General features: G+C 54.2%; 1 protein-coding gene across 1 annotated transcript in view; it reads right to left on the bottom strand.

Moving 5' to 3' along the window:
* Window positions 1-674: 674 nt before the first annotated feature.
* LOC138352914 (peptidyl-prolyl cis-trans isomerase-like) overlaps window positions 675-24594 on the bottom strand; it is a 40713-nt gene continuing 16793 nt past the window's right edge. Inside the window, exons 3-5 of the mRNA XM_069305555.1 lie at window positions 12033-12179; window positions 3690-3869; window positions 675-3590 (exon numbers count right to left, since the gene is read on the bottom strand). Coding sequence (XP_069161656.1) covers window positions 3078-3590; window positions 3690-3869; window positions 12033-12179 — 840 coding nt within the window. The 3' untranslated portion in view covers window positions 675-3077. The remainder of the gene's footprint in view (window positions 3591-3689; window positions 3870-12032; window positions 12180-24594) is intronic.

Here is a 24594-nt window from a genome sequence, read left to right as displayed (position 1 = left end):
CTGAGCCATTATCTCTAGTCTTCTTTCACCAACTCGGGCAGATTTCAGCTTTATTCCAAAATGATCCGCTATAGCCTGTAACTGTGCCTTGGTGCACTCTTCCAGCACCTGTTCGTCTCAAGAGTCAATAAACCTCGCTACTTTATCATCCTCCATCTTGTGCTACGAGTGTTAACCTGCACCTGATCTCTAACACCACTGCCAAGTACCACTGCAACCTTTACTCCGATCTGTATCCTGGCGAGGTCGCCAATGTTGGGGTTTCACCTCTCTATTATTTTCTACCCTTACTCTGGGGTGAGCAATAGTTATGCTCAAGGTAACTCACCGTAGCCCTGCGGATCTTCCCTCGATCCTCACGGCGCCACTGCACGCCAGGAGAGTCTCCCAGTCAATCTTAACGGCCTCTAATTAAGAAAGAGTGAGAACACGACTCGTGCACATCGACTGTCGTGTGCCCTCCCCAACAATAGGGCTCTACGGTTATCCACAAGATCGCCAACTGGTGTTTAAGGTGGCCAGTAACACCATCAGTGGACTGGTGTATTCAGTGGTAGCCTTGGCAAGGTCACACTCAAAGATCAGGAATCAAGCAGGTACTTATTGTTATCACTCTATGCTTACAGGTATAGTATAGCCACAAGATCAATGGAGGGGATGATAAAAACACAAAGAGAGTTTTGTATTTTACTTAAAATGTATGAGAGATGTCACAAAGCCAAACAATAATCAATTAATCAACTGATCCTGACGCGGCCGATAATTCCCACGGATATTATGTGATCATAAGGTGGCAACATCTCCCTTCCTCATCAAGTGTCAAGAACAGCTGATCGCAATGGCATCTCCGCGCGAACTTTGCTTGTTTTCTAGATTCACTGTTTCGTTAAATTCTCCAATATTACTAGAAACTCGCACACTCGATATTGGCTAAATAAACCGGATTACTCAGTTACACTGTACTCAGGCTCAAACAGTCTTTTCTACAATCAATGCTATAATGATTCACTGTAATGGCTTCACATTGTTCTTCACTCAACAATATATTATGAACTATTAACACTGGAGTTTTCAGTACTTTCTCTCGTTGGCGATAACGCAATAATTCACTGTACTCACAAATGATTATTCACTGAATGAACATAGACATATATATGGTATATAAATCAATCATCAATACATGGAAAATAAATAGTTTCTGGGCACATAGCCTAACCTCCAAATACTGGCATAATCTTATATATATTTTACCACTATATGTTCATATCAAAATCTATAGAAAGATATACACAACACAGTAAATTTATCACTGGTTCCTGGTGCCTGTACACACCAATAATCAACATGAATATTACAAGTACTCTTGATAGTACTGTCTAGCACACTAGTGCTTTACCATGACATGGGTGAGACTTGCTCACGACATATAAAATCCTCAGGCTATAAAATATAGCCGAATAACATAGCTAACTAAAGGGGAATGGGGAGGGAACTAGAACCACCTACTTCACCCTATCCTCCGATGAGAGTCGAGATGTAGCTCCTGGTCCTCGTGTCGGGAACGCCCCCACACTACACGTCGTCGTGTCCTACCAGAGCCTCTCGTCGTCCCACCGTTTAGCGCGTCGTCTCCGTGCCTCCTCACTGCAGGTCCGTCCTCCTTCTTGACTTCTTGAAGGTTGGAGTCGGTCTCCTGGCCGTCGTCTTCTCCCAGCAACGGCTGTCGCCTACGTCTCAGCTACAGTCGTTCGGTTTCCCCAAATAGTCCTCTCTTCCTCAGCTACCCAGTGGCTCTGTCGGCCACTACGCTGTCACGAACTGGTGAATTGCCACAGACATCAACATACGTCACTGCACGGCTTCACTGCTACTGGCACAGTACCTGACTGGAGCACTTGTTGCTCAAATAACCGTCAATTCCCTCTTCTGGTTCAACACATGAACTAGGGAAGACTTCTCAGAGTACTGGCGGACTTCCGGTGACGCGTAAATCCACGGGAGCTGGAATAACTGTCCGACTGACAGGACCACTCGTCGCACGTCCGACCTCTATGACGTGTCGTGTCTGACTGCTGGCGCCAGCCCGGCGCGCTGGCCGGACCCCCTTCCTTCGTGACGTCACTTTCGCCACGGGAGGTTTTCATTGGCTCCCGGTGCCACACTGCTGTCGGTGACCAATCCGGTGCCACTGACGTCACACGGTTTTGGCGGGAGATCAGGGAAGCCAGCGCCATCTTGGCTCCCTAAAGGGCCTAAACCACAGGCCAAAATATTACTATTTCACAAATTTCTCGGCTCTCCGAGAACACTTCACTCTCTCCCATATATCAAATTGTAGCCTGCAACGTAGAGAACGCTTGGGAAAAGTAGACATGACTCTTACTGCAGGCGTGGGAGAATTATAAGGGGGGGAACTCCGTCACACAGCACACCACAGTAGTTATGGTACGGTGAACTAGAGTGGCAGCCCAACACCACAGTAGTGATGGTGATGGTACAGTGAACTACAGTGGCAACACAACACCAGAGTAGTTATGGTACAGTGAACTAGAGTGGCAGCACAACACCACAGTAGTGATGGTGGTGGTACAGTGAACTAGAGTGGCAGCACAACACCACAGTAGTGATGGTGGTAGTACAGTGAACTAGAGTGGCAGCACAACACCACAATAGTGATGGTGGTAGTACAGTGAACTAGAGTGGCAGCACAACACCACAGTAGTGATGGTGGTAGTACAGTGAACTAGAGTGGCAGCACAACACCACAGTAGTGATGGTGGTGGTACAGTGAACTAAAGTGGCAGCACAACACCACAGTAGTGATACAGTGAACTAGAGTGGCAGCACAACACCACAGCAGTGATGGTGGTGATAAAGTGAACTAGAGTGGCAGCACAACACCACAGTAGTGATGGTGGTGGTACAGTGAACTAGAGTGGCAGCACAACACCACAGTAGTGATGGTGGTGGTACAGTGAACTATAGTGGAAGCACAACACCACAGTAGTGATGGTGGTGATACAGTGAACTAGAGTGGCAGCACAACACCACAGTAGTGATGGTGGTGGTACAGTGAACTAGAGTGGCAGCACAACACCACAGTCCACCACAGTCACCTCCGTAATGTCACTGTGGTTGACGGCTGCCCTCACCACATCCAGGCCGCTCACCACATCACCAAAGACACGTGACCACTGGTCACCATCCTGGAGGTCCCTGGTGGTGATGGCGAACTGGGCACTCCTGGGACCCCTAGGCCCACCCCTGGCCCGCACAGCTCCTGCCCGGCCTGATTCCCGGTACTGCCCCTGGAGGTCAGGCAGCAGTGGGGCTCCTCCCTCACCATCATTACTCTCGTAGTCTCCGCCCACAACACTCTCCCCCGGCTCATCCTTCTCAAACACCCGCAACAGTTTAGTGTTGCGGTAGGTGTGGCCCCGCTGGCCCGTACACAACAACACAAACTGTCTGGCCAGCGGAGTGTCAGGGGTCAGCCGGATGGTGACCCGCCCTCTTGTTGACCCCGCCCACCCGAGGTCAATGAACGCCAGGGTGCAGGAGGGATCCAACACGCCCACAACCTCACTCTCCTGCAGAAAATGAAATAAATCATGCTGATAACTGTATAACGAAATGTTATCATATTAGTTATCAAAACTCAGTAAGACTAGTGAGTGTAATAAAGTAACCTGGAGGGTGTGGGCGTGGGCGGGCGTGGGCTGACGCAGGAGTGGGTGGAGGTACAGCTGTCCGTCTTGTAGAGTTATCCTGGCGGAGCGGCGGCCATCTTGGTCTTCCTGGATGGCCAACACCCGGCCAGCCTCCACCAGCCTCTTGACGGGCTCCCTCATCCTGCGGAGGTCCTCAACCTGTAGACAGTGTCAGCCCCATTATCAGCTGTGGTCAGTGTCAGCCCCATTATCACCTGTGGACAGTGTCAGCCCCATTATCACCTGTGGTCAGTGTCAGTCCCATTATCACTTGTAGTCAGTGTCAGCCCCATTATCACTGTGGTCAGTGTCAGCCCCATTATCACCTGTGATCAGTGTCAGCCCCATTATCACCTGTGGTCAGTGTCAGTCCCATTATCACCTGTAGTCAGTGTCAACCCCATTATCACCTGTAGTCAGTGTCAGCCCCATTATCACTGTGGTCAGTGTCAGCCCCATTATCACCTGTGATCAGTGTCAGCCCCATTATCACCTGTAGTCAGTGTCAGCCCCATTATCACCTGTGATCAGTGTCAGCCCCATTATCACCTGTGGTCAGTGTCAGCCCCATTATCACCTATGATCAGTGTCAGCCCCATTATCACCTGTGGTCAGTGTCAGCCCCATTATCACCTGTGGTCAGTGTCAGCCCCATTATCACCTGTGATCAGTGTCAGACCCATTATCATCTGTGGTCAGTGTCAGCCCCATTATCACCTGTGGACAGTGTCAGCCCCATTATCACCTGTGGTCAGTGTCTGCTCGATTATCACCTGTGGACAGTGTCAGCCCCATTATCACCTTCAGTCCATGAGAGACCCATTATCAGTCAACCACACCTACCACATTCACCACAATCAGCACATTACACTACACATAAACTGAAGCCTACAAGCCTATATCAAGGAAAGCACCTACTGGCAAAGGGTTGGTGTCACTGACCTGTAGCTCCAGCCCCCCTCTACTGGCAGGGGGTTGGTGCTGGACCTGTAGCTCCAGCCCCCCTCTACTGGCAGGGGGTTGGTGCTGGACCAGTAGCTCCAGTACCCCTCTACTGGTAGTGAGTTGGTTCTGGACCTGTAGCTCCAGCCCCCCTCTACTGGCAGGGGGTTGGTGCTGGACCTGTAGCTCCAGCCACCACCTACTGGCAGGGAGTTGGTGCTGGACCTGTATCTCCAGCCCCCCCTTCTACTGGCAGGGGGTTAGTGCTGGTCCTGTAGCTCCAGCCCCTCTACTGACAGGGGGTTGGTGCTGGACCTGTAGCTCCAGCCACCACCTGCTGGCAGGGGGTTGGTGCTGGACTTGTAGCTCCAGCCCACCTTTACTGGCAGGAGGTTGGTGCTGGACCTGTAGCTCCAGCCCCTCTCTACTGGCAGGGGGGTTGGTGCTGGACCTGTAGCTCCAGCACCCTTATACTGACAGGGGGTTGGTGATGGACCTGTAGCTCCAGTCCACCTCTACTGGCAGGGGGTTGGTGCTGGACATGTAGCTCCAGCCCCCCTCTCTACTGGCAGGGGGTTGGTGCTGGACCTGTAGCTCCAGCCCCCCTCTACTGGCAGGGGGTTGGTGCTGGACCTGTAGCTCCAGCCCCCCTCTACTTGCAGGGGGTTTGGTGCTGGACCTGCAGCTCCAGCCCTTCTCTACTGGCAGGGGCTTGGTGCTGGACCTGTAGCTCTACTCCCCCCTCTACTGGCAGGGGGTTTGGTGCTGGACCTATAGCTCCCCCCCCCCTCTACTTGCAGGGGGTTGGTGCTGGGCCTGTAGCTCCAGCCCCCCTCTACTTGCAGGGGGTTGATGCTGGGCCTGTAGCTCCAGCCCCCCTTTACTAGCAGGGGGTGGTGCTGGACCTGTAGCTCCAGCCCCCCTCTCTACTGGCAGAGGGTTGGTGCTGGACCTGTAGCTCCACTCCCCCTCTACTGGCAGGAGGGGTTGGTGCTGGACCTGTAGCTCCACTCCCCCCTCTACTGGCAGGGGGGGTTGGTGCTGGACCTGTAGCTCCAGCCCCCCTCTACTGGCAGGGGGTTGGTGCTGGACCTGTTGCTCCCGCCCCCTCTACTAGCAGGGGGTGGTGCTGGACCTGTAGCACCAGCCCCCCTCTCTACTGGCAGGGGGTTGGTGCTGAACCTGTAGCTCCAGCCTCCCTCTACTAACAGGGGGTTGGTACTGGACTTGTAGCTCCCGCCCCCTCTACTGGCAGGGGGTTAGTGCTGGGCCTGTAGCTCCTGCTCCCCCCCCCCTCTACTGGCGGGGGGTATGGTGCTGGACCTGTAGCTCCAGCCCCCCTCTACTGGCAGGGGGTTGGTGCTGGACCTGTTGCTCCCGCCCCCTCTACTACCAGGGGGTTGGTGCTGGACCTGTAGCTTGAGCCCCTTCTACTGGCAGGGGGTTGTTGCTGGACCTGTAGCTCCAGCCCCGCTCTACTTGCAGGGGTTTGGTGCTGGACCTGTAGCTCCAGCCCCTCTCTACGAGCAGTGGGTGGTGATGGACCTGTAGCTCAAGCCCCCCTATACTGACAGGGGGTTGGTGATGGACCTGTAGCTCCAGCCCCCCTATACTGACAGGGGGTTGGTGATGGACCTGTAGCTCCAGCCCCCCTCTCTACTGGCAGGGGGTTAGTGCTGGACCTGTAGCTCCAGCCCCCTTCTACTGTCAGAGGGTTGGTGCTGGACCTGTAGCTTCAGCCCCCCTCTCTACTGGCAGGGAGATGGTGCTGGACCTGTAGCTCCCCCCCCCCTCTACTGGCGGGGGGTATGGTGCTGGACCTGTAGCTCCAGCCCCCTCTCTACTGGCAGGGGGTTGGTTCTGGACCTGTAGCTCCAGCCCCCCTCTCCTAGCAGGGGGTGCTGCTGGACCTGTAGCTCCAGCCCCCCTCTCTACTGGCAGGGGGTTGGTGCTGGACATGTAGCTCCAGCCCCCCTTCTACTTTCAGAGGGTTGGTGCTGGACCTGTAGCTTCAGCCCCCCTCTACTGGCAGGAGGCTGGTTCAGGACCTGTAGCTCCATCCCCCCTCTACTGGCAGGGGGTTGGTGCTAGACCAGTAGCTCCAGACCCCCTCCTATAATGGCAGGGGGTTGGTGCTGGACCTGTAGCTCCAGCCCCCCTCTACTGGCAGTGAGATGGTGCTGGACCTGTAGCTCCAGCTCCTCTCTACTGGCAGGAGGCTGGTTCAGGACCTGTAGCTCCATCCCCCCTCTACTGGCAGGGGGTTAGTGCTAGACCAGTAGCTCCAGACCCCCTCCTATAATGGCAGGGGGTTGGTGCTGGACCTGTAGCTCCAGCCCCCCTCTACTTGCAGGGGGTTGGTGCTGGGCCTGTAGCTCCAGCCCCCCTCTACTTGCAGGGGGTTTGGTGCTGGACCTGTAGCTCTAGCCCCCCTCTACTGGCAGGGGTTTGGTGCTGGACCTGTAGCTCCAGCCACCCTCTACTGGCAGAGGGTTGGTGCTGGGCCTGTAGCTCCAGCCCCCTCCACTGGCAGGCGGTTGGTGCTGGACCTGTAGCTCCAGCCCCCCTCTTCTGGCAGGGGGTTGGTGCTGGACCTGTAACTCCAGCCCCCTTCTACTGGCAGGGGGTTGGTGCTGAACATGTAGCTCCACACCCCTCTACTGGCAGGAGGTTGGTGCTGGATCTGTAGCTCCAGCCCCCCCCTCTACTGACAGGGGGCTGGTGCTGAACCTGTAGCTCTAGCCCCCCTCTACTGGCAGGAGGTTGATGCTGGACCTGTAGCTCTTACCGCTCTCTACTGGAAGGGGGTTTGTGCTAGACCTGTAGCTCCAGCCCCCCTCTACTGGCAGGGGGCTGGTGCTGAACCTGTAGCTCTAGCCCCCCTCTACTGGCAGGAGGTTGATGCTGGACCTGTAGCTCTTACCGCTCTCTACTGGAAGGGGGTTTGTGCTAGACCTGTAGCTCCAGCCCCCCTCTACTGGCAGTGAGATGGTGCTGGACCTGTAGCTCCAGCTCCTCTCTACTGGCAGGAGGCTGGTTCAGGACCTGTAGCTCCATCCCCCCTCTACTGGCAGGGGGTTAGTGCTAGACCAGTAGCTCCAGACCCCCTCCTATAATGGCAGGGGGTTGGTGCTGGACCTGTAGCTCCAGCCCCCCTCTACTTGCAGGGGGTTGGTGCTGGGCCTGTAGCTCCAGCCCCCCTCTACTTGCAGGGGGTTTGGTGCTGGACCTGTAGCTCTAGCCCCCCTCTACTGGCAGGGGTTTGGTGCTGGACCTGTAGCTCCAGCCACCCTCTACTGGCAGAGGGTTGGTGCTGGGCCTGTAGCTCCAGCCCCCTCCACTGGCAGGCGGTTGGTGCTGGACCTGTAGCTCCAGCCCCCCTCTTCTGGCAGGGGGTTGGTGCTGGACCTGTAACTCCAGCCCCCTTCTACTGGCAGGGGGTTGGTGCTGAACATGTAGCTCCACACCCCTCTACTGGCAGGAGGTTGGTGCTGGATCTGTAGCTCCAGCCCCCCCCTCTACTGACAGGGGGCTGGTGCTGAACCTGTAGCTCTAGCCCCCCTCTACTGGCAGGAGGTTGATGCTGGACCTGTAGCTCTTACCGCTCTCTACTGGAAGGGGGTTTGTGCTAGACCTGTAGCTCCAGCCCCCCTCTACTGGCAGGGGGCTGGTGCTAGACGTGTAGCTCCAGACCCCATCTACTGGCAGCGGGCTGGTGCTGAACCTGTAGCTCTAGCCCCCATCTACTAGCATGGGGATCGGTGCTGGACCTTTAGCTCCAGCCCCCCCTTTACTGGCAGAGGGATGGTGCTGGACCTTTAGCTCCAGCCCCCCTCTACTGGCAGAGGGATGGTGCTGGATCTTTAGCTCCAGCCCCACTCTACTGGCAAGGGGTTTGTGCTGTACCTGTAGCTCCAGTTCTTCTCTACTGGCAGGGGGATGGTGTTGGACCTGTAGCTCCAGCCCCCTTCTACTGACAGGGGGTTGGTGCTGGACCTGTAGCTCCTGCCCCCCCCCCCCTCTACTGGCAGGGGGTTGGTGCTAGACCTGTAGCTCCAGCCTCCCCTCTACTGGCAGGGGGGTTGATGCTGGACTAGTAGCTTCAGCCCCTTCCCCCCCCCCTCTACTGGCAAGGGGTTGGTGCTGGACCTGTAGCTCCAGCCCCTCTACTGGCAGGAGGGGTTGGTGCTGGACCTGTAGCTCCACTCCCCCCTCTACTGGCAGGGGGGGTTGGTGCTGGACCTGTAGCTCTACTCCCCCCTCTACTGGCAGGGGGTTTGGTGCTGGACCTATAGCTCCCCCCCCCCCCTCTACTTGCAGGGGGTTGGTGCTGGGCCTGTAGCTCCAGCCCCCCTCTACTTGCAGGGGGTTGATGCTGGGCCTGTAGCTCCAGCCCCCCTTTACTAGCAGGGGGTGGTGCTGGACCTGTAGCTCCAGCCCCCCTCTCTACTGGCAGAGGGTTGGTGCTGGACCTGTAGCTCCACTCCCCCTCTACTGGCAGGAGGGGTTGGTGCTGGACCTGTAGCTCCACTCCCCCCTCTACTGGCAGGGGGGGTTGGTGCTGGACCTGTAGCTCCAGCCCCCCTCTACTGGCAGGGGGTTGGTGCTGGACCTGTTGCTCCCGCCCCCTCTACTAGCAGGGGGTGGTGCTGGACCTGTAGCACCAGCCCCCCTCTCTACTGGCAGGGGGTTGGTGCTGAACCTGTAGCTCCAGCCTCCCTCTACTAACAGGGGGTTGGTACTGGACTTGTAGCTCCCGCCCCCTCTACTGGCAGGGGGTTAGTGCTGGGCCTGTAGCTCCTGCTCCCCCCCCCCTCTACTGGCGGGGGGTATGGTGCTGGACCTGTAGCTCCAGCCCCCCTCTACTGGCAGGGGGTTGGTGCTGGACCTGTTGCTCCCGCCCCCTCTACTACCAGGGGGTTGGTGCTGGACCTGTAGCTTGAGCCCCTTCTACTGGCAGGGGGTTGTTGCTGGACCTGTAGCTCCAGCCCCGCTCTACTTGCAGGGGTTTGGTGCTGGACCTGTAGCTCCAGCCCCTCTCTACGAGCAGTGGGTGGTGATGGACCTGTAGCTCAAGCCCCCCTATACTGACAGGGGGTTGGTGATGGACCTGTAGCTCCAGCCCCCCTATACTGACAGGGGGTTGGTGATGGACCTGTAGCTCCAGCCCCCCTCTCTACTGGCAGGGGGTTAGTGCTGGACCTGTAGCTCCAGCCCCCTTCTACTGTCAGAGGGTTGGTGCTGGACCTGTAGCTTCAGCCCCCCTCTCTACTGGCAGGGAGATGGTGCTGGACCTGTAGCTCCCCCCCCCCCTCTACTGGCGGGGGGTATGGTGCTGGACCTGTAGCTCCAGCCCCCTCTCTACTGGCAGGGGGTTGGTTCTGGACCTGTAGCTCCAGCCCCCCTCTCCTAGCAGGGGGTGCTGCTGGACCTGTAGCTCCAGCCCCCCTCTCTACTGGCAGGGGGTTGGTGCTGGACATGTAGCTCCAGCCCCCCTTCTACTTTCAGAGGGTTGGTGCTGGACCTGTAGCTTCAGCCCCCCTCTACTGGCAGGAGGCTGGTTCAGGACCTGTAGCTCCATCCCCCCTCTACTGGCAGGGGGTTGGTGCTAGACCAGTAGCTCCAGACCCCCTCCTATAATGGCAGGGGGTTGGTGCTGGACCTGTAGCTCCAGCCCCCCTCTACTGGCAGTGAGATGGTGCTGGACCTGTAGCTCCAGCTCCTCTCTACTGGCAGGAGGCTGGTTCAGGACCTGTAGCTCCATCCCCCCTCTACTGGCAGGGGGTTAGTGCTAGACCAGTAGCTCCAGACCCCCTCCTATAATGGCAGGGGGTTGGTGCTGGACCTGTAGCTCCAGCCCCCCTCTACTTGCAGGGGGTTGGTGCTGGGCCTGTAGCTCCAGCCCCCCTCTACTTGCAGGGGGTTTGGTGCTGGACCTGTAGCTCTAGCCCCCCTCTACTGGCAGGGGTTTGGTGCTGGACCTGTAGCTCCAGCCCCCCTCTACTGGCAGAGGGTTGGTGCTGGGCCTGTAGCTCCAGCCCCCTCCACTGGCAGGCGGTTGGTGCTGGACCTGTAGCTCCAGCCCCCCTCTTCTGGCAGGGGGTTGGTGCTGGACCTGTAACTCCAGCCCCCTTCTACTGGCAGGGGGTTGGTGCTGAACATGTAGCTCCACACCCCTCTACTGGCAGGAGGTTGGTGCTGGATCTGTAGCTCCAGCCCCCCCCTCTACTGACAGGGGGCTGGTGCTGAACCTGTAGCTCTAGCCCCCCTCTACTGGCAGGAGGTTGATGCTGGACCTGTAGCTCTTACCGCTCTCTACTGGAAGGGGGTTTGTGCTAGACCTGTAGCTCCAGCCCCCCTCTACTGGCAGGGGGCTGGTGCTGAACCTGTAGCTCTAGCCTCCTCTACTGGCAGGGGGCTGGTGCTAGACGTGTAGCTCCAGACCCCATCTACTGGCAGCGGGCTGGTGCTGAACCTGTAGCTCTAGCCCCCATCTACTAGCATGGGGATCGGTGCTGGACCTTTAGCTCCAGCCCCCCCTTTACTGGCAGAGGGATGGTGCTGGACCTTTAGCTCCAGCCCCCCTCTACTGGCAGAGGGATGGTGCTGGATCTTTAGCTCCAGCCCCACTCTACTGGCAAGGGGTTTGTGCTGTACCTGTAGCTCCAGTTCTTCTCTACTGGCAGGGGGATGGTGTTGGACCTGTAGCTCCAGCCCCCTTCTACTGACAGGGGGTTGGTGCTGGACCTGTAGCTCCTGCCCCCCCCTCTACTGGCAGGGGGTTGGTGCTAGACCTGTAGCTCCAGCCTCCCCTCTACTGGCAGGGGGGTTGATGCTGGACTAGTAGCTCCAGCCCCTTCCCCCCCCCTCTGCTGGCAAGGGGTTGGTGCTGGACCTGTAGCTCCAGCCCCTCCACTGGCAAGGGGTTGGTGCTGGACTTGTAGCTCCAGCTCCTCTACTGGCAGGGGGTTGGTCCTGGACCTGTAGCTCCAGCACCGTCTCTACTGGTAGAGGGATGGTGCTGGACCTGTAGCTCCAGCCCCCGTCTACTGTCAGCGGGGTTGCTGCCGAACCTGTAGCTCCAGCCCCCCTCTACTGGCAGGGGGTTGGTGCTAGTCCTGTAGCTCCAGCCCCCTCTCTACTGGCAGGGGGTTTGGAGCTGGAACTGTAGCTCCAGCCTCCCCTCTACTGGCAGGGGGTTGGTGCTGGACCTGTAGCTCCAGCCCCCCTCTACTGGCAGGGGGTTGGTCCTGGACCTGTAGCTCCAGCCCCCCTCTACTGTCAGGGGGGTTGGTGCCAAACATGTAGCTCCAGCCCCCCTCTACTGGCAGGGGGTTGGTGCTGGACCATATGACCTATGAGAGAAAATAAAAAACTTACTGTTAATTGCTTCTGGGGGATCTCTCCAGTGATTTCCTGAACTTTATTCATGATGCTGGAGGCTGAGTCTCCCAGGTGTACGGGGTCATCTGTGGCACCTGTCTCCGTGGTCGTCATCTCCAGGGCCTCCCTGATGGTCTCCTGCACCTGTCATTACCAACACAAACATTAATGGTGGATTCTTAGTCTCCCAGGTGTAAGGGGTCAGCTGTGGCACCTGTCTCTGTGGTCATCATCTCCAGGGCCGCCCTGATGGTCTCCTGCACCTGTCATTACCAACACAAACATTAATGGTGGAGGCTGAGTCTCCCAGGTGTACGGGGTCAGCTGTGGCACCTGTCTCTGTTTTCATCATCTCCAGGGCCTCCCTGATGGTCTCCTGCACCTGTCATTACCAACACAAACATTAATGGTGGAGGCTGAGTCTCCCAGGTGTATGGGGTCAGCTGTGGCACCTGTCTCTGTGGTCATCATCTCCAGGGCCTCCCTGATGGTCTGCTGCACCTCTCATTACCAACACAAACATTAATGGTTTAACCTGGACTATAATGAAGCATCAGGCTCTGAGTAAAGTAACTGGACTATAATGAAGCATCAGGCTCTGAGTAAAGTAACTGGACTATAATGAAGCATCAGGCTCTGAGTAAAGTAACTGGACTATAATGAAACATCAGGCTCTGAGTAAAGTGACTGGACTATAATAAAGCATCAGGCTCTGAGTAAAGTACTGTAACTGGACAATATAAGTAATGTTTCTCTACACTGACCACAGTGTAGTAAAACACCAAGATGACAGTTGACTTTATTAATAACAATGTTTCAGGTGTTAGAGCAAAATGTTTCCTATACATAAAGTCAACTCTCAGCTTGATGTGTGTCCATGTCAAAAGTGTTTATATAGAGGCAATACTACACTCAGTTGGGTGAGAACAATGTGACCTTCAGCAGCGTACCTTCACTGAGGTGTGGACAGTCTTGACATCTGGGAAGAGTTCCTGGCACTTCCGGAGCCAATCTTCTACCTTCATCTTGCACTCATCAGCTGTGTCTATGGTTGTGCCCACCTCCTGTGGGGTGTTGACTGTGTCGAGGCTCCCCAACATGGCCTGCAGCTGAGTCTTCCCTTTCTCTCCTAGTGTTGTCATATCCACCACACTGGTATCCTCCAGTTCCAAGAGCTTCATTGCTGACTTGTTCTGCTCTACCAGAGCATAGAGTCTGTCCTGGAGCTGAAGGTGGTGAGTCTTCCAGTCCCCCAGCTGCCCCCAGTACTCCCTCAGCTGGGACAGTACCTCTTCACAGCTAGTACCCCCTCCCCGCTCAGCTCGTTGTCGCCGTGTGGGGGCTTCGTGGGCGGCTGCCGGAGTGTGATGCTCCTTAGGACAGTCCTCTGTCCTTTTCTAGCCTTGTGCTCCTGCTGCCGTCCTCTCCAATTCTGCTGGGCACCTTTTCCTTTTCCTTCTGTTTCGTTTTTCTCCCCCCTCTTCTCCTATCTGCTTGCCGTTTCCTGCCGACCTTTTGCTCGTTCTAGTTCTTCCATGGACTTCTTCTATTTTGACGCCCGGGTGCTTGAGGAGGCATACTCATGCACCCGTAGAACTGCAGTACCCGACGTCGAGAGCGAGGGGAACCTTTTATTGTCAATCCCCACTTCGTCACTGAACCCGATCTCGACGGACTGTCGGTTTCTTAAGGTGGCGTTTGAGGGGCGTATACTCACGATGCACCCCTAGGAGGCCCCGACAAGATCGGCGATAGCTTCTTGTTGGGTGTCCTGCCTCTAATTGTGGCTCCATGGTGGGTGTGGGGGCACATTCGTGGGTGAATTCTTCTTTTCGTCAAGATGATAACCCCTGTTTCGGCTGCTTCTGGCTTACCTTCTCAGGCTCGTGGGGTGGGCGACCAAGCCCCCGAGTCGGTCCGTATTGGAAGACCGGGCTCTGTAGCCTCCGCTGCATTGGGCCCCGACCTTGCTCCTCCTTTAGCCTCTCTGACTCCATCCCCTGGCTCCCCTCCCTCCTCTGTGGTTGGGTCGAGCCCCAAGCCCCAGTGGTGACTACCTCGTCCCCTGGCGCGGCTCCTTCTCTAGTTGTAACTACTGCGCCTTTTAACCCCTCTCTCTCTGGGGGTTCTCACCGCCGTCCTCGTCACGGCCGCCCTCGCTCGATTCCTTCCAGTTCTGCTACCTATCAAGCCTTGTTTGGTCCCGCTTCGTGGGCCAAATATTTTGATCTCCTCCCTCTTGATTCTGTGCCTCCTGACGATTTCTCCCTTCATCGACATCTCATTGATTCCGTGGATGCCTCTATTACTTTCAACCCCACTCGTCTCGGTACACGTGTCGTTGCTGCTCCTTCTCAGGATGCTGCTTCCCGCTTGGCTGCCTTATCCTGCCTTGGCGAGACCCCCGTTCGGGTCTCGAAGAACGCTCAGTTGAATGCCAGTGTTGGCACTATTTTGCTCCCGCCCCATGTTGCAACCGGTGTTCGGGACCTGCGCGACTGCCACGACGATATTCGACATATCCTCGCTGCCCAGGGCCATTCTATTCTCCAGGTGGACACGTTTACTCGTCCCCCTCGTGGTAGTCGCCGTCAACCCCTCCGGGTTGTGAAGATTACCTTTGATGGTAGGACCCTTCCACCCTCTGTCATTCTTGCTGGTGCCAGGTGCTCTGTCCAGGAGTACATTCCTTCTCCTCGGCTCTGCAACAAGTGCTGGAGGTTTGGGCATGGTGCCCTCCGCTGCTCCGGGACTGTCTCTCTCTGTCCTTTGTGTGGTGGCGAAGGTCACTCTAAGTCGGAGTGCACTTCTCCCCAGGCTCGTTGCCTCAACTGCGGTGAGGCCCATCCTACCTTCTCCCGTGCGTGTGTCCATTACAAGCTTGAGGCAGCCGTCCTCAACCTGAAGCACCGGGAGCGTTTATCTTTTCCTGAGGCGAGGCGCCAGGTTCGCCGGCACCCGCCTTATGCTAATATCTCTTATGCTCGTGTGTTGCGCTCTTCCTCTCCTCGTCCTTCCCGCCTTCCTCAGACTCACAACCGTTTCCGGGCCTTGGACCCTGATGCGCCCACTGCCCCCTCCTCTGTTCCTTTGGGTTCTCTCCTGAAGGATCCTCCTCCTGGTCCTCTGTCTGGGGTTCCCCTTCCTTCTACCCGGTCTGTCGTGTCTTCTGTGTCTTCTTCCTCGTCCCCCTCCGATCCTCCTTCCCATCCTCTTCCTCCATCTATTGGCTCTCCCCACCGCCTGTCGGTGCGGGTGGATGTCCATCGCTCTCCTAACGGCCGTCATGTGTGCTCTCGTTCGGCTTCTCCTGTTGAGACACTGGAATCCGTTGCCCGGTACGTAGTTGCTGGGACACCGGTCTCTTTAAGTCAGAAGCGTAAGCCTGGCTCCTCTCCTTCCTCTTCCCCGGCGGGTAAGAAGGCTTCGCTTTCTTCCTCAGCTCCTCCTTCTGGCTCTGTTGCTCCTTCCCCTCCCGTTTCAGTGCTTGCGCCCCCTGTTCCTGCTATGGAGGTTTCTTTGGCCCCTGCTTCCCTTTCGGTTGCTGCTCTTGCTGGGGTGCGCTCCCCTCTTTCTACTCCCCCTTCTCCTGCTGCTGTCCTTGACGGCTCCTCTCCGTTGTCTCCTCCTCTTCCTCCTCCTCCTCCTCCTCCGGACCCTGCCCGCCCACCTCTGATCTGTTCTCCCGTTTCCTTCCCTCCGTCTTTGCTCAGTTTACCCATGCCCCCTAACCCTGACTTTGCTGACCCTGATCCCGACCCTGATATTCTTTAACGTGCTCTGTTGCTCTTTCGCCTTTGTTTCTTCCTTGTTCTCTGTTTTTGTCCTTTCTCTTCTCGTCGTTGTCCATTCTTCAATGGAACGTTCGAGGTTATTACGCCAATTTCCTCGAACTCCAATTTCTGATTTCGCGGTTTTCGCCCCTTTGTGTCTGTCTCCAGGAGCCAATGCTTGGTGCTCGTCCTGGTCGTTTTCGTGGCTATTCCTTTCTCTCCCCCCCCCCCATCCATTGCTGGGGCTTCTAATTCTTCTGCTCTTTTGATTCGGGCTGATGTTCCCTTTGTTCCTTTACTTTTTCCTTCGCCTCTCCATTGTTCTGCTGCTCGTATCTTTGTGGGGAAATGGTACACAGTTTGTTCCATTTATCTCCCCCCGAGTGTCCCGCTCTCTCTTCCTGATTTGAAACACCTCCTGGACTCCTTGCCGGAGCCTGTGCTCCTGCTGGGTGACTTCAATTGTCGTCATTCTCTTTGGGGTGACGTCCTGACGAATACCCGGGGTCGCCTCCTTGAGCCGTTTCTCCTCTCTTCTTCCCTGTCTCTTCTGAATTCTGGTGAGCCCACTCATTTGGACTCTCGGACTCGCACCCTTTCTTGTCTTGATCTTTCTCTCTGCTCTTCTTCTCTTTACTTAGATTTCACGTGGCAGGTTCTTGATGACCTCCATGGAAGTGATCATTTCCCCATCCTTGTTTCCTTTTTCTTTTTTCTCCCTTCCCTCTCTTTCCCTAGGTGGCAGTTTGCTAAGGCAGACTGGACCCTATTTACCCTCAGTGCTGCTCTCCCTGACCTCTCCCTTCTGCCTCTCTCTCGTGCTCTCCTCCTTTTTCATGACACTGTCTTCAACGCTGCCCTCCGCTCTATTCCTCGCTCTTCCTCTCGGGGTCCACGGAAGTGCGTTCCCTGGTGGAATGCGGACTGTGCTCGGGCTGTCCGCTGTAAGCGTGCAGCCTGGAAGAGGCACCGCCGTAGGCAGACGACCGATTCTTTTCTTTTCTTTCGGAAAGCGAGTGCGGTGGCCCGTAGGGCCATCCGTACGGCTAAACGTGAATGTTGGGCATCTTATGTCTCAACAATTACGTCCGAGACCCCTCTGGCCCAGATCTGGAAGCGTATCCGCAAGATAGCGGGTAAGTTCGTTCCCGATGTTTCACCGGTCCTTCACCTCCATGATACTCTTGTGGCGGACCCGTTGCAGGTCGCTTCCGAACTGGGTTCCCACTTTTCTTCTGTTAGCTCTGGTCTTCATCTTCCCCAATCTTTCCTTCTTCGTAAACCTGTCCTTGAGTCTCGTCCTTTAGATTTCTGCACTCATCTTCAGCTTCCCTATAATGATCCCTTCTCTCTCTCTGAACTTCGTTCTGCCCTGTCCCTCTGCGGTTCTACGGCGGCGGGCTCCGATGGTATTCATTATGAGATGCTTCGCCATCTCCCTCCGAGCACGTCTCAGTATTTACTGAGTCTGTATAATCGGATCTGGGAGTCGTCGTCAGTCCCTGAGGACTGGCTCGATGCCGTTGTCCTCCCTGTTCGCAAACCGGGGTCTCTGGGTACTTCCCCTAAGGACTTTCGCCCTATTGCTCTCACAAGTTGTGTCTGCAAACTCTTTGAACGTATGGTTAACGTTCGTCTGATGTGGTTCCTGGAACACCATCACCTCCTCTCCCCTTCTCAATTTGGTTTCCGCAAGTGCCGCAGCACGACAGATGTCCTGGTGAACTTGGAGGTCTATATTCGTACTGCTTTTGCTGCGAAGACCTCCGTTGTTGCCGTCCTTTTTGCCCTAGAAAAGACTTACGACACCACTTGGCGTTATCATATCCTATCTCAACTTCATTCTTTTGGCCTTCGTGGTCATCTCCCTCTCTTTCTCCACAGCTTCCTCTCTCGTCGTTCCTTTCGGGTGCGCCTTGGTACCGCTCTCTCTCCCTCTTTTCAGCAATACGAAGGTGTGCCCCAGGGTAGTGTTCTGAGCACTACTCTTTTTCTTGTTGCCCTCAATGGTCTTCTTTCCTCTCTTCCTTCTGGTGTCTTCTCCGCTCTCTATGTCGATGATCTTACCCTTTGTTGTCAGGGTGATGATTCGCCTCTCCTTCAACGCCGGCTTCAACTTGCAATTGATGCCTTGTCGTCTTGGGCCACGGGTCATGGCTTCAAGTTCTCTACTTCTAAGACTTGTGCCATGACTTTTACGCGGAAACGGGTTGTTCTTCGTCCCTCTTTGTCACTTTATGGTCATCCCCTTGAATACAAAGATTCTGCGAAGCTTTTGGGGTAATTCCTTGGCACTCGTTTGTCTTGGTCTCCCCGTATCTCTTACCTCTGTGTTGAGTGCTCTAAGGCCCTTACCCTCCTTCGGGTCTTGTCCCATACTTCTTGGGGGGCAGATAGGCGCACTCTCCTTGCTTTACATTCCTCTCTCGTCCTGTCTAAGCTCGATTATGGTTGCCCTGCTTACTCGTCTGCTTCTCCTTCTACTCTTCGCCGTCTTGATGCTTTGCACCATACTGGGTTGCGCCTCAGTTCTGGTGCCTTTCGTTCGACTCCCATCCTTAGCTTATATGTTGACACTGGCTTCCTGTCTCTCCAGGACCGCCGTGATCGCTACTGTCTTCGCTATCTTGTGCGGTCCTTGCAACATCCTTCCTCTCGCCTCTGTCGTGCTTTAACTTTTACCCCTCCTGCGGTTCCTGTTCCTCTTCACCACCTCCCTCTTTCTGTCCGGTTATCTCGCCTACAGGATTCTCTCTCCGTTCGTATTTCTGATGTTTCTCCTCGTGTTGTTCCTTCTTTGCCCCCGTGGAGGGTCCCTCTTCCGCGGTTTTGTACTTCCTTGACCCGTATCACTAAAGCTTTTACCCCTCCTACGGTTCTAAAACGCCTTTTCCTCGAGCACTTTTCTTCTCACTCCCGCTCCGTTTCTGTCTTCACCGATGAGTCTAAGTCAGCAGACGGTGTTGGCTACTCTGTTGTTTTTCCTGATCGCACTTATATGTGTCGCTTGCCTCCGGAGACTAGCATCTTTACAGCGGAACTTTATGCTTTTCTCTATGCTCTTCGTCTCCTGCTTTCTCGTTGTCAGTCTTCCTTTGTGGTTGTTGTTGACTCTCGTAGTGCCTTCATGGCTCTCGGGTCCTTTAATCTGGTTCATCCAGTAGTTGTCGAGATCCAGCATTGGCTGTTTCTCGTTCACAGTAAATTTAAGTCGGTTGAGTTTTGTTGGGTTCCCAGCCATATTGGTGTGTCTTTAAATGAGCGTGCGGATGCTGCCGCTAAGGAAGCTGTCCGCTCTTGTCCCATCTCTCGTAAAGGCATTCTGTATTCCGACTTTTACCCGGTTATCCATTCCTCAGTCCTTACCCGTTGGCAGGCTTCTTGGTTGTCGGTTACTGGTAACAAGCTACGTACTCTTAAATGTTGTGTTTCCTCGTGGCCGTCCTCCTTCCACCGTAACCGGCGGTGGGAAACAGCTCTGGCGAGGTTGCGTATTGGCCATACTCGCTTAACCCATGGTCACTTGATGGAGCGCCGCCCTGCTCCTTATTGTCCTAGTTGCATTGTCCCTCTTACGGTCGTGCATGTCCTTCTAGAATGTCCTGACTTCCAGGATGAGCGTGTGTCTTGCTTTCCGACCGCCCCTCGCGGTCACCTGTCCCTCGATAGAATTCTTGGTGACTCGGATACTTTTGATATCGTTCGCCTTATGCGTTTTTGTTCTCGTATTGGCATCCTTGGTGATATTTAGCGCCCTCTGATTATTTTGCGTCTTTGATGGTGCTACATAGCCTTCCCGGTTTGGTGCCTTCTTTTGATAATTACTTACTTACTTACTTCCCACCATTACCCCCTCCTCAGTCCCCCTCACCATACCCCCACTCCCGTCCCCTCGTCCTCCCCACCATACCCCCACTCCCGTCCCCTCGTCCTCCCCACCATACCCCCACTCCCGTCCCCTCGTCCTCCCCACCATTCCCTACTCCCTCATCCGATACATTCCCAAATGATCTGATGTTCCCATTAGAAAATTGGGAACATCAAATGATCTGATGTTCCCATCACTGAAATATAAGAAAAACAGTTAAAAAAATGAAAAATAATGAAAAAAAATCTATACTCACAAAATTTACGGTATGATAAAAACACAGCTCAATTCCAACTCCATGTCACACAAAAGACACTCTGTAGACACTCGATTATCCGTGATTCAAATATCCGGAAAACCCCCTTATACGGCCAAAATCGTGACCGGATAAAGTTATCTCAATATCCGGCCAAAATGTCCTTAGGAGCCGGAAAATCTGGGCCGGTTAACTTGCTGCCTATGTTGCAATATCCGGACAGTCAGCCGGACAAGGAGTGAATTGTTCGGTTATGAAAGCCAGGCCGCGGGCCGTACCGTATTAGTCCCGTACAGCTGTGGATCGAGGCGCATGGTGTAGGAGGGGGTGGGGTGGGTGGTTTGTGTCAGGAGAGAGGGGAGCGTTGGGAGGGACCATCTGGGGGGCTAAGGGGGATGTGGAGCGGCCTATACACTACGGTACAGTAATTACCACTAATTTTTAGAACAATTCATCATAGCCAAAAACAAAAGAAATACTTGAATACTAAATATTTTTTCCAGTGTTCTGACATAAATTTTCATGTTACGTCTTTCATTTTGGCATCAAATTGTGTGCAATCTAAAGGTGCTCATTTTGAAACCACACCCAGATTGATCAGTTAAAATTTTAATTTTTAACACATATTTTAATGGAAGATTTCAGACCGCGTCATCCGAGACAGCCCAGGAGAAAAACTGATGTCACTGGAAAGCGACATCGAAGCGTGAAAGTGATAATTATTAAAACACTCACCAACACAGGTTAGTGACAACTGTTATGAGCCACCAGTCCCTCATAATATCCACCCCACCCTGTATGAGAGTTATAGTATTTCATACTTATACCCTGTTTGGACTGGCTTATAACCCATTAATATGCAATACAGCATGTGTAGTTAGGTAGGTAGTACTAAATTTATAAGTGTTTCAGGCTCTCCAGACAACAGTATTAACAAAAACTCCATCATTTGCTCATCATCAGCTCTACTGAACTGCCTGAAGAACAAGAAGGTCAAAACTGTTCGAGTGTAGCCCATCAACTGATTACATTAGAGATAAACTTTAATGATACTATTAAATCTATCAGAATAGATAAAAACAATCACCACAGCACCAGGCAGATGCTCACTAAACTAGCTTATCCCAATGACAAGTAAGACGTCATTCAAGCAGCTACACATATAAAACATAAGAACATAATAACGAAGGCAACTGCAGAAGGCCTATTGGCCCATACGAGGCAGCTCCTATTTATAATCACCCAATCACACTCATATACATGTCTAGCCCACGCTTGAAACAATCGAGGAGCCCCACCTCCACCACGTTATGCGGCAATTGGTTCCACAAATCAACAACCCTGTTACTGAACCAGTATTTACCCAAGTCTTTCCTAAATCTAAACTTATCCAATTTATACCCATTGTTTTGTGTTCTGTCTTGTGTTGATACTTTTAATACCCTATTAATAACCCCCTTTGTTATGTCCATTCATCCACTTGTGAACCTCTATCATGTCACCCCTAACTCTTTGCCTTTCCAGTCAATGCAACTTAAGCTTTGTTAATCTTTCTTCATATGAAAGATTTCTAATTTCGGGAATAAAATTAGTCATCCTACGCTGGACATGTTCAAGTGAATTTATATTCATTCTGTAGTATGGCGACCAAAACTGAACTGTATAATCTAAATGGGGCCTAACCAGAGCAAGATATAGCTGAAGAACCGAACCAAGTGTCTTGTTACTAACGCTTCGATTAATAAATCCCAGTGTCCTATTCGCCTTATTATGAACATTCATCCTTTTGTTTTAAATTCTTACTAATCATAACTCCCAGATCCCTTTCGCAATCTCAACACCATCTAGCTCGTATCTTGTAACTCTATCATCATTACCTAACCTCAGAACTTTACATTTATCAGCATTAAACTGCATCTACCAATCTTTTGACCATTTCAAAACCCTATTTAGATCAACTTGAAGTGATAGTGAGTTTTCTTCGTGTTAATTTCCCTACCGATTTTTGTATCATCAGCAAATTGGCAGATGTTGCTACTCAAACCTGGATCTAAATAATTTTATATTATAAACAACAGAGGTCCCAGGACAGAGCCTTGAGGCACTCTACTAACAACATTATCCCACTGTGACTTAACTCCATTTATACTAACTCTCTGTTTCCTTTGGAATAGCCATGCCCTAATCCAACTTAATATAGCACCCCCAATACCATGAGTTTCTATTATTTTATTCAGTCTTTCATGTGGCACTGTATCAAAAGCTTTGCTAAAGTCAAGGTACACAACATCGCAATCCTTACCACTATCAACCAATCTTTATATTAATGAGTGCCTTACCAAGCAGCGTTGATCCTCCTCTACAGACAGCATCATATTATATTAATGAGTGCCTTACCAAGCAGCGTTGATCCTCCTCTACAGACTGCATCATATTCACAAACAAAACCCAAATCTTATCAAGCAGTGCTACACCAGGAATGGAACAATCATTGCTAAGAAAGAACAGGCAAAAGACATGAAATCAAAAGTGTCCAACAATTACTAACTTTCTTTGTTGATTGTGACAGAACTGGAAGTCAGCAAACTTTCAATGTCATTGTTGAGAGTAACACATGAGTGACCAAGCCTTACTGAGAGTAACACATGAGTGACCAAGCCTTACTGAGAGTAACACACATGAGTGACCAAGCCTTACTGAGAGTAACACATGAGTGACCAAGCCTTACTGAGAGTAACACATCAGTGACCAAGCCTTACTGACAGTAACACATGAGTGACCAAGCCTTGAGGAAGGTGATGTGAACCCTGTGTAGCTGTGTGAACCCTATGTAGCCGCATGAACCCTGTGTAGCCGCGTGAACCCTGTGTAGCCGCGTGAACCCTGTGTAGCCGCGTGAACCCTGTGTAGCCGCGTGAACCCTGTGTAGCCGCGTGAACCCTGTGTAGCCGCGTGAACCCTGTGTAGCCGCGTGAACCCTGTGTAGCCGCGTGAACCCTGTGTAGCCGCGTGAACCCTGTGTAGCCGCGTGAACCCTGTGTAGCCGCGTGAACCCTGTGTAGCCGCGTGAACCCTGTGTAGCCGCGTGAACCCTGTGTAGCCGCGTGAACCCTGTGTAGCCGCGTGAACCCTGTGTAGCCGCGTGAACCCTGTGTAGCCGCGTGAACCCTGTGTAGCCGCGTGAACCCTGTGTAGCCGCGTGAACCCTGTGTAGCCGCGTGAACCCTGTGTAGCCGCGTGAACCCTGTGTAGCCGCGTGAACCCTGTGTAGCCGAGTGAACCCTGTGTAGCCGCGAGAACCCTGTGTAGCCGCGAGAACCCTGTGTAGCCGCGAGAACCCTGTGTAGCCGCGTGAACCCTGTGTAGCCGCGTGAACCCTGTGTAGCCGCGTGAACCCTGTGTAGCCGCGTGAACCCTGTGTAGCCGCGTGAACCCTGTGTAGCCGCGTGAACCCTGTGTAGCCGCGTGAACCCTGTGTAGCCGCGTGAACCCTGTGTAGCCCCGTGAACCCTGTGTAGCCGCGTGAACCCTGTGTAGCCGCGTGAACCCTGTGTAGCCCCGTGAACCCTGTGTTGCCCCGTGAACCCTGTGTAGCCCCGTGAACCCTGTGTAGCCGCGTGGACCCTGTGTAGCTGTGTGAACCCTGTGTAGCCCCGTGAACCCTGTGTAGCCCCGTGAACCCTGTGTAGCTGCGTGAACCCTGTGTAGCTGCGTGAACCCTGTGTAGCTGCGTGAACCCTGTGTAGCTGTGTGAACCCTGTGTAGCCCCGTGAACCCTGTGTAGCTGCGTGAACCCTGTGTAGCTGTGTGAACCCTGTGTAGCCCCGTGAACCTTGTGTAGCTGTGTGAACCCTGTGTAGCCGCGTGAACCCTGTGTAGCTGCGTGAACCCTGTGTAGCTGCGTGAACCCTGTGTAGCCGCGTGAACCCTGTGTAGCCGCGTGAACCCTGTGTAGCTGTGTGAACCCTGTGTAGCCGCGTGAACCCTGTGTAGCCGCGTGAACCCTGTGTAGCCGCGTGAACCCTGTGTAGCCGCGTGAACCCTGTGTAGCCGCGTGAACCCTGTGTAGCCGCGTGAACCCTGTGTAGCCGCGTGAACCCTGTGTAGCCGCGTGAACCCTGTGTAGCCGCGTGAACCCTGTGTAGCCGCGTGAACCCTGTGTAGCCGCGTGAACCCTGTGTAGCCGCGTGAACCCTGTGTAGCCGCGTGAACCCTGTGTAGCCGCGTGAACCCTGTGTAGCCGCGTGAACCCTGTGTAGCCGCGTGAACCCTGTGTAGCCGCGTGAACCCTGTGTAGCCGCGTGAACCCTGTGTAGCCGCGTGAACCCTGTGTAGCCGCGTGAACCCTGTGTAGCCGCGTGAACCCTGTGTAGCCGCGTGAACCCTGTGTAGCCGCGTGAACCCTGTGTAGCCGCGTGAACCCTGTGTAGCCGCGTGAACCCTGTGTAGCCCCGTGAACCCTGTGTAGCCCCGTGAACCCTGTGTAGCCCCGTGAACCCTGTGTAGCCCCGTGAACCCTGTGTAGCCGCGTGAACCCTGTGTAGCCCCGTGAACCCTGTGTAGCCCCGTGAACCCTGTGTAGCCCCGTGAACCCTGTGTAGCCGCGTGAACCCTGTGTAGCCGCGTGAACCCTGTGTAGCCCCGTGAACCCTGTGTAGCCCC

The sequence above is a fragment of the Procambarus clarkii genome, chromosome 55 (assembly GCF_040958095.1).
Source record: "Procambarus clarkii isolate CNS0578487 chromosome 55, FALCON_Pclarkii_2.0, whole genome shotgun sequence".
Taxonomy (NCBI): domain Eukaryota; kingdom Metazoa; phylum Arthropoda; class Malacostraca; order Decapoda; family Cambaridae; genus Procambarus; species Procambarus clarkii.
Note: the sequence above shows the minus strand (reverse complement) of the source record. Positions and strands in the feature narration are given on the sequence as shown.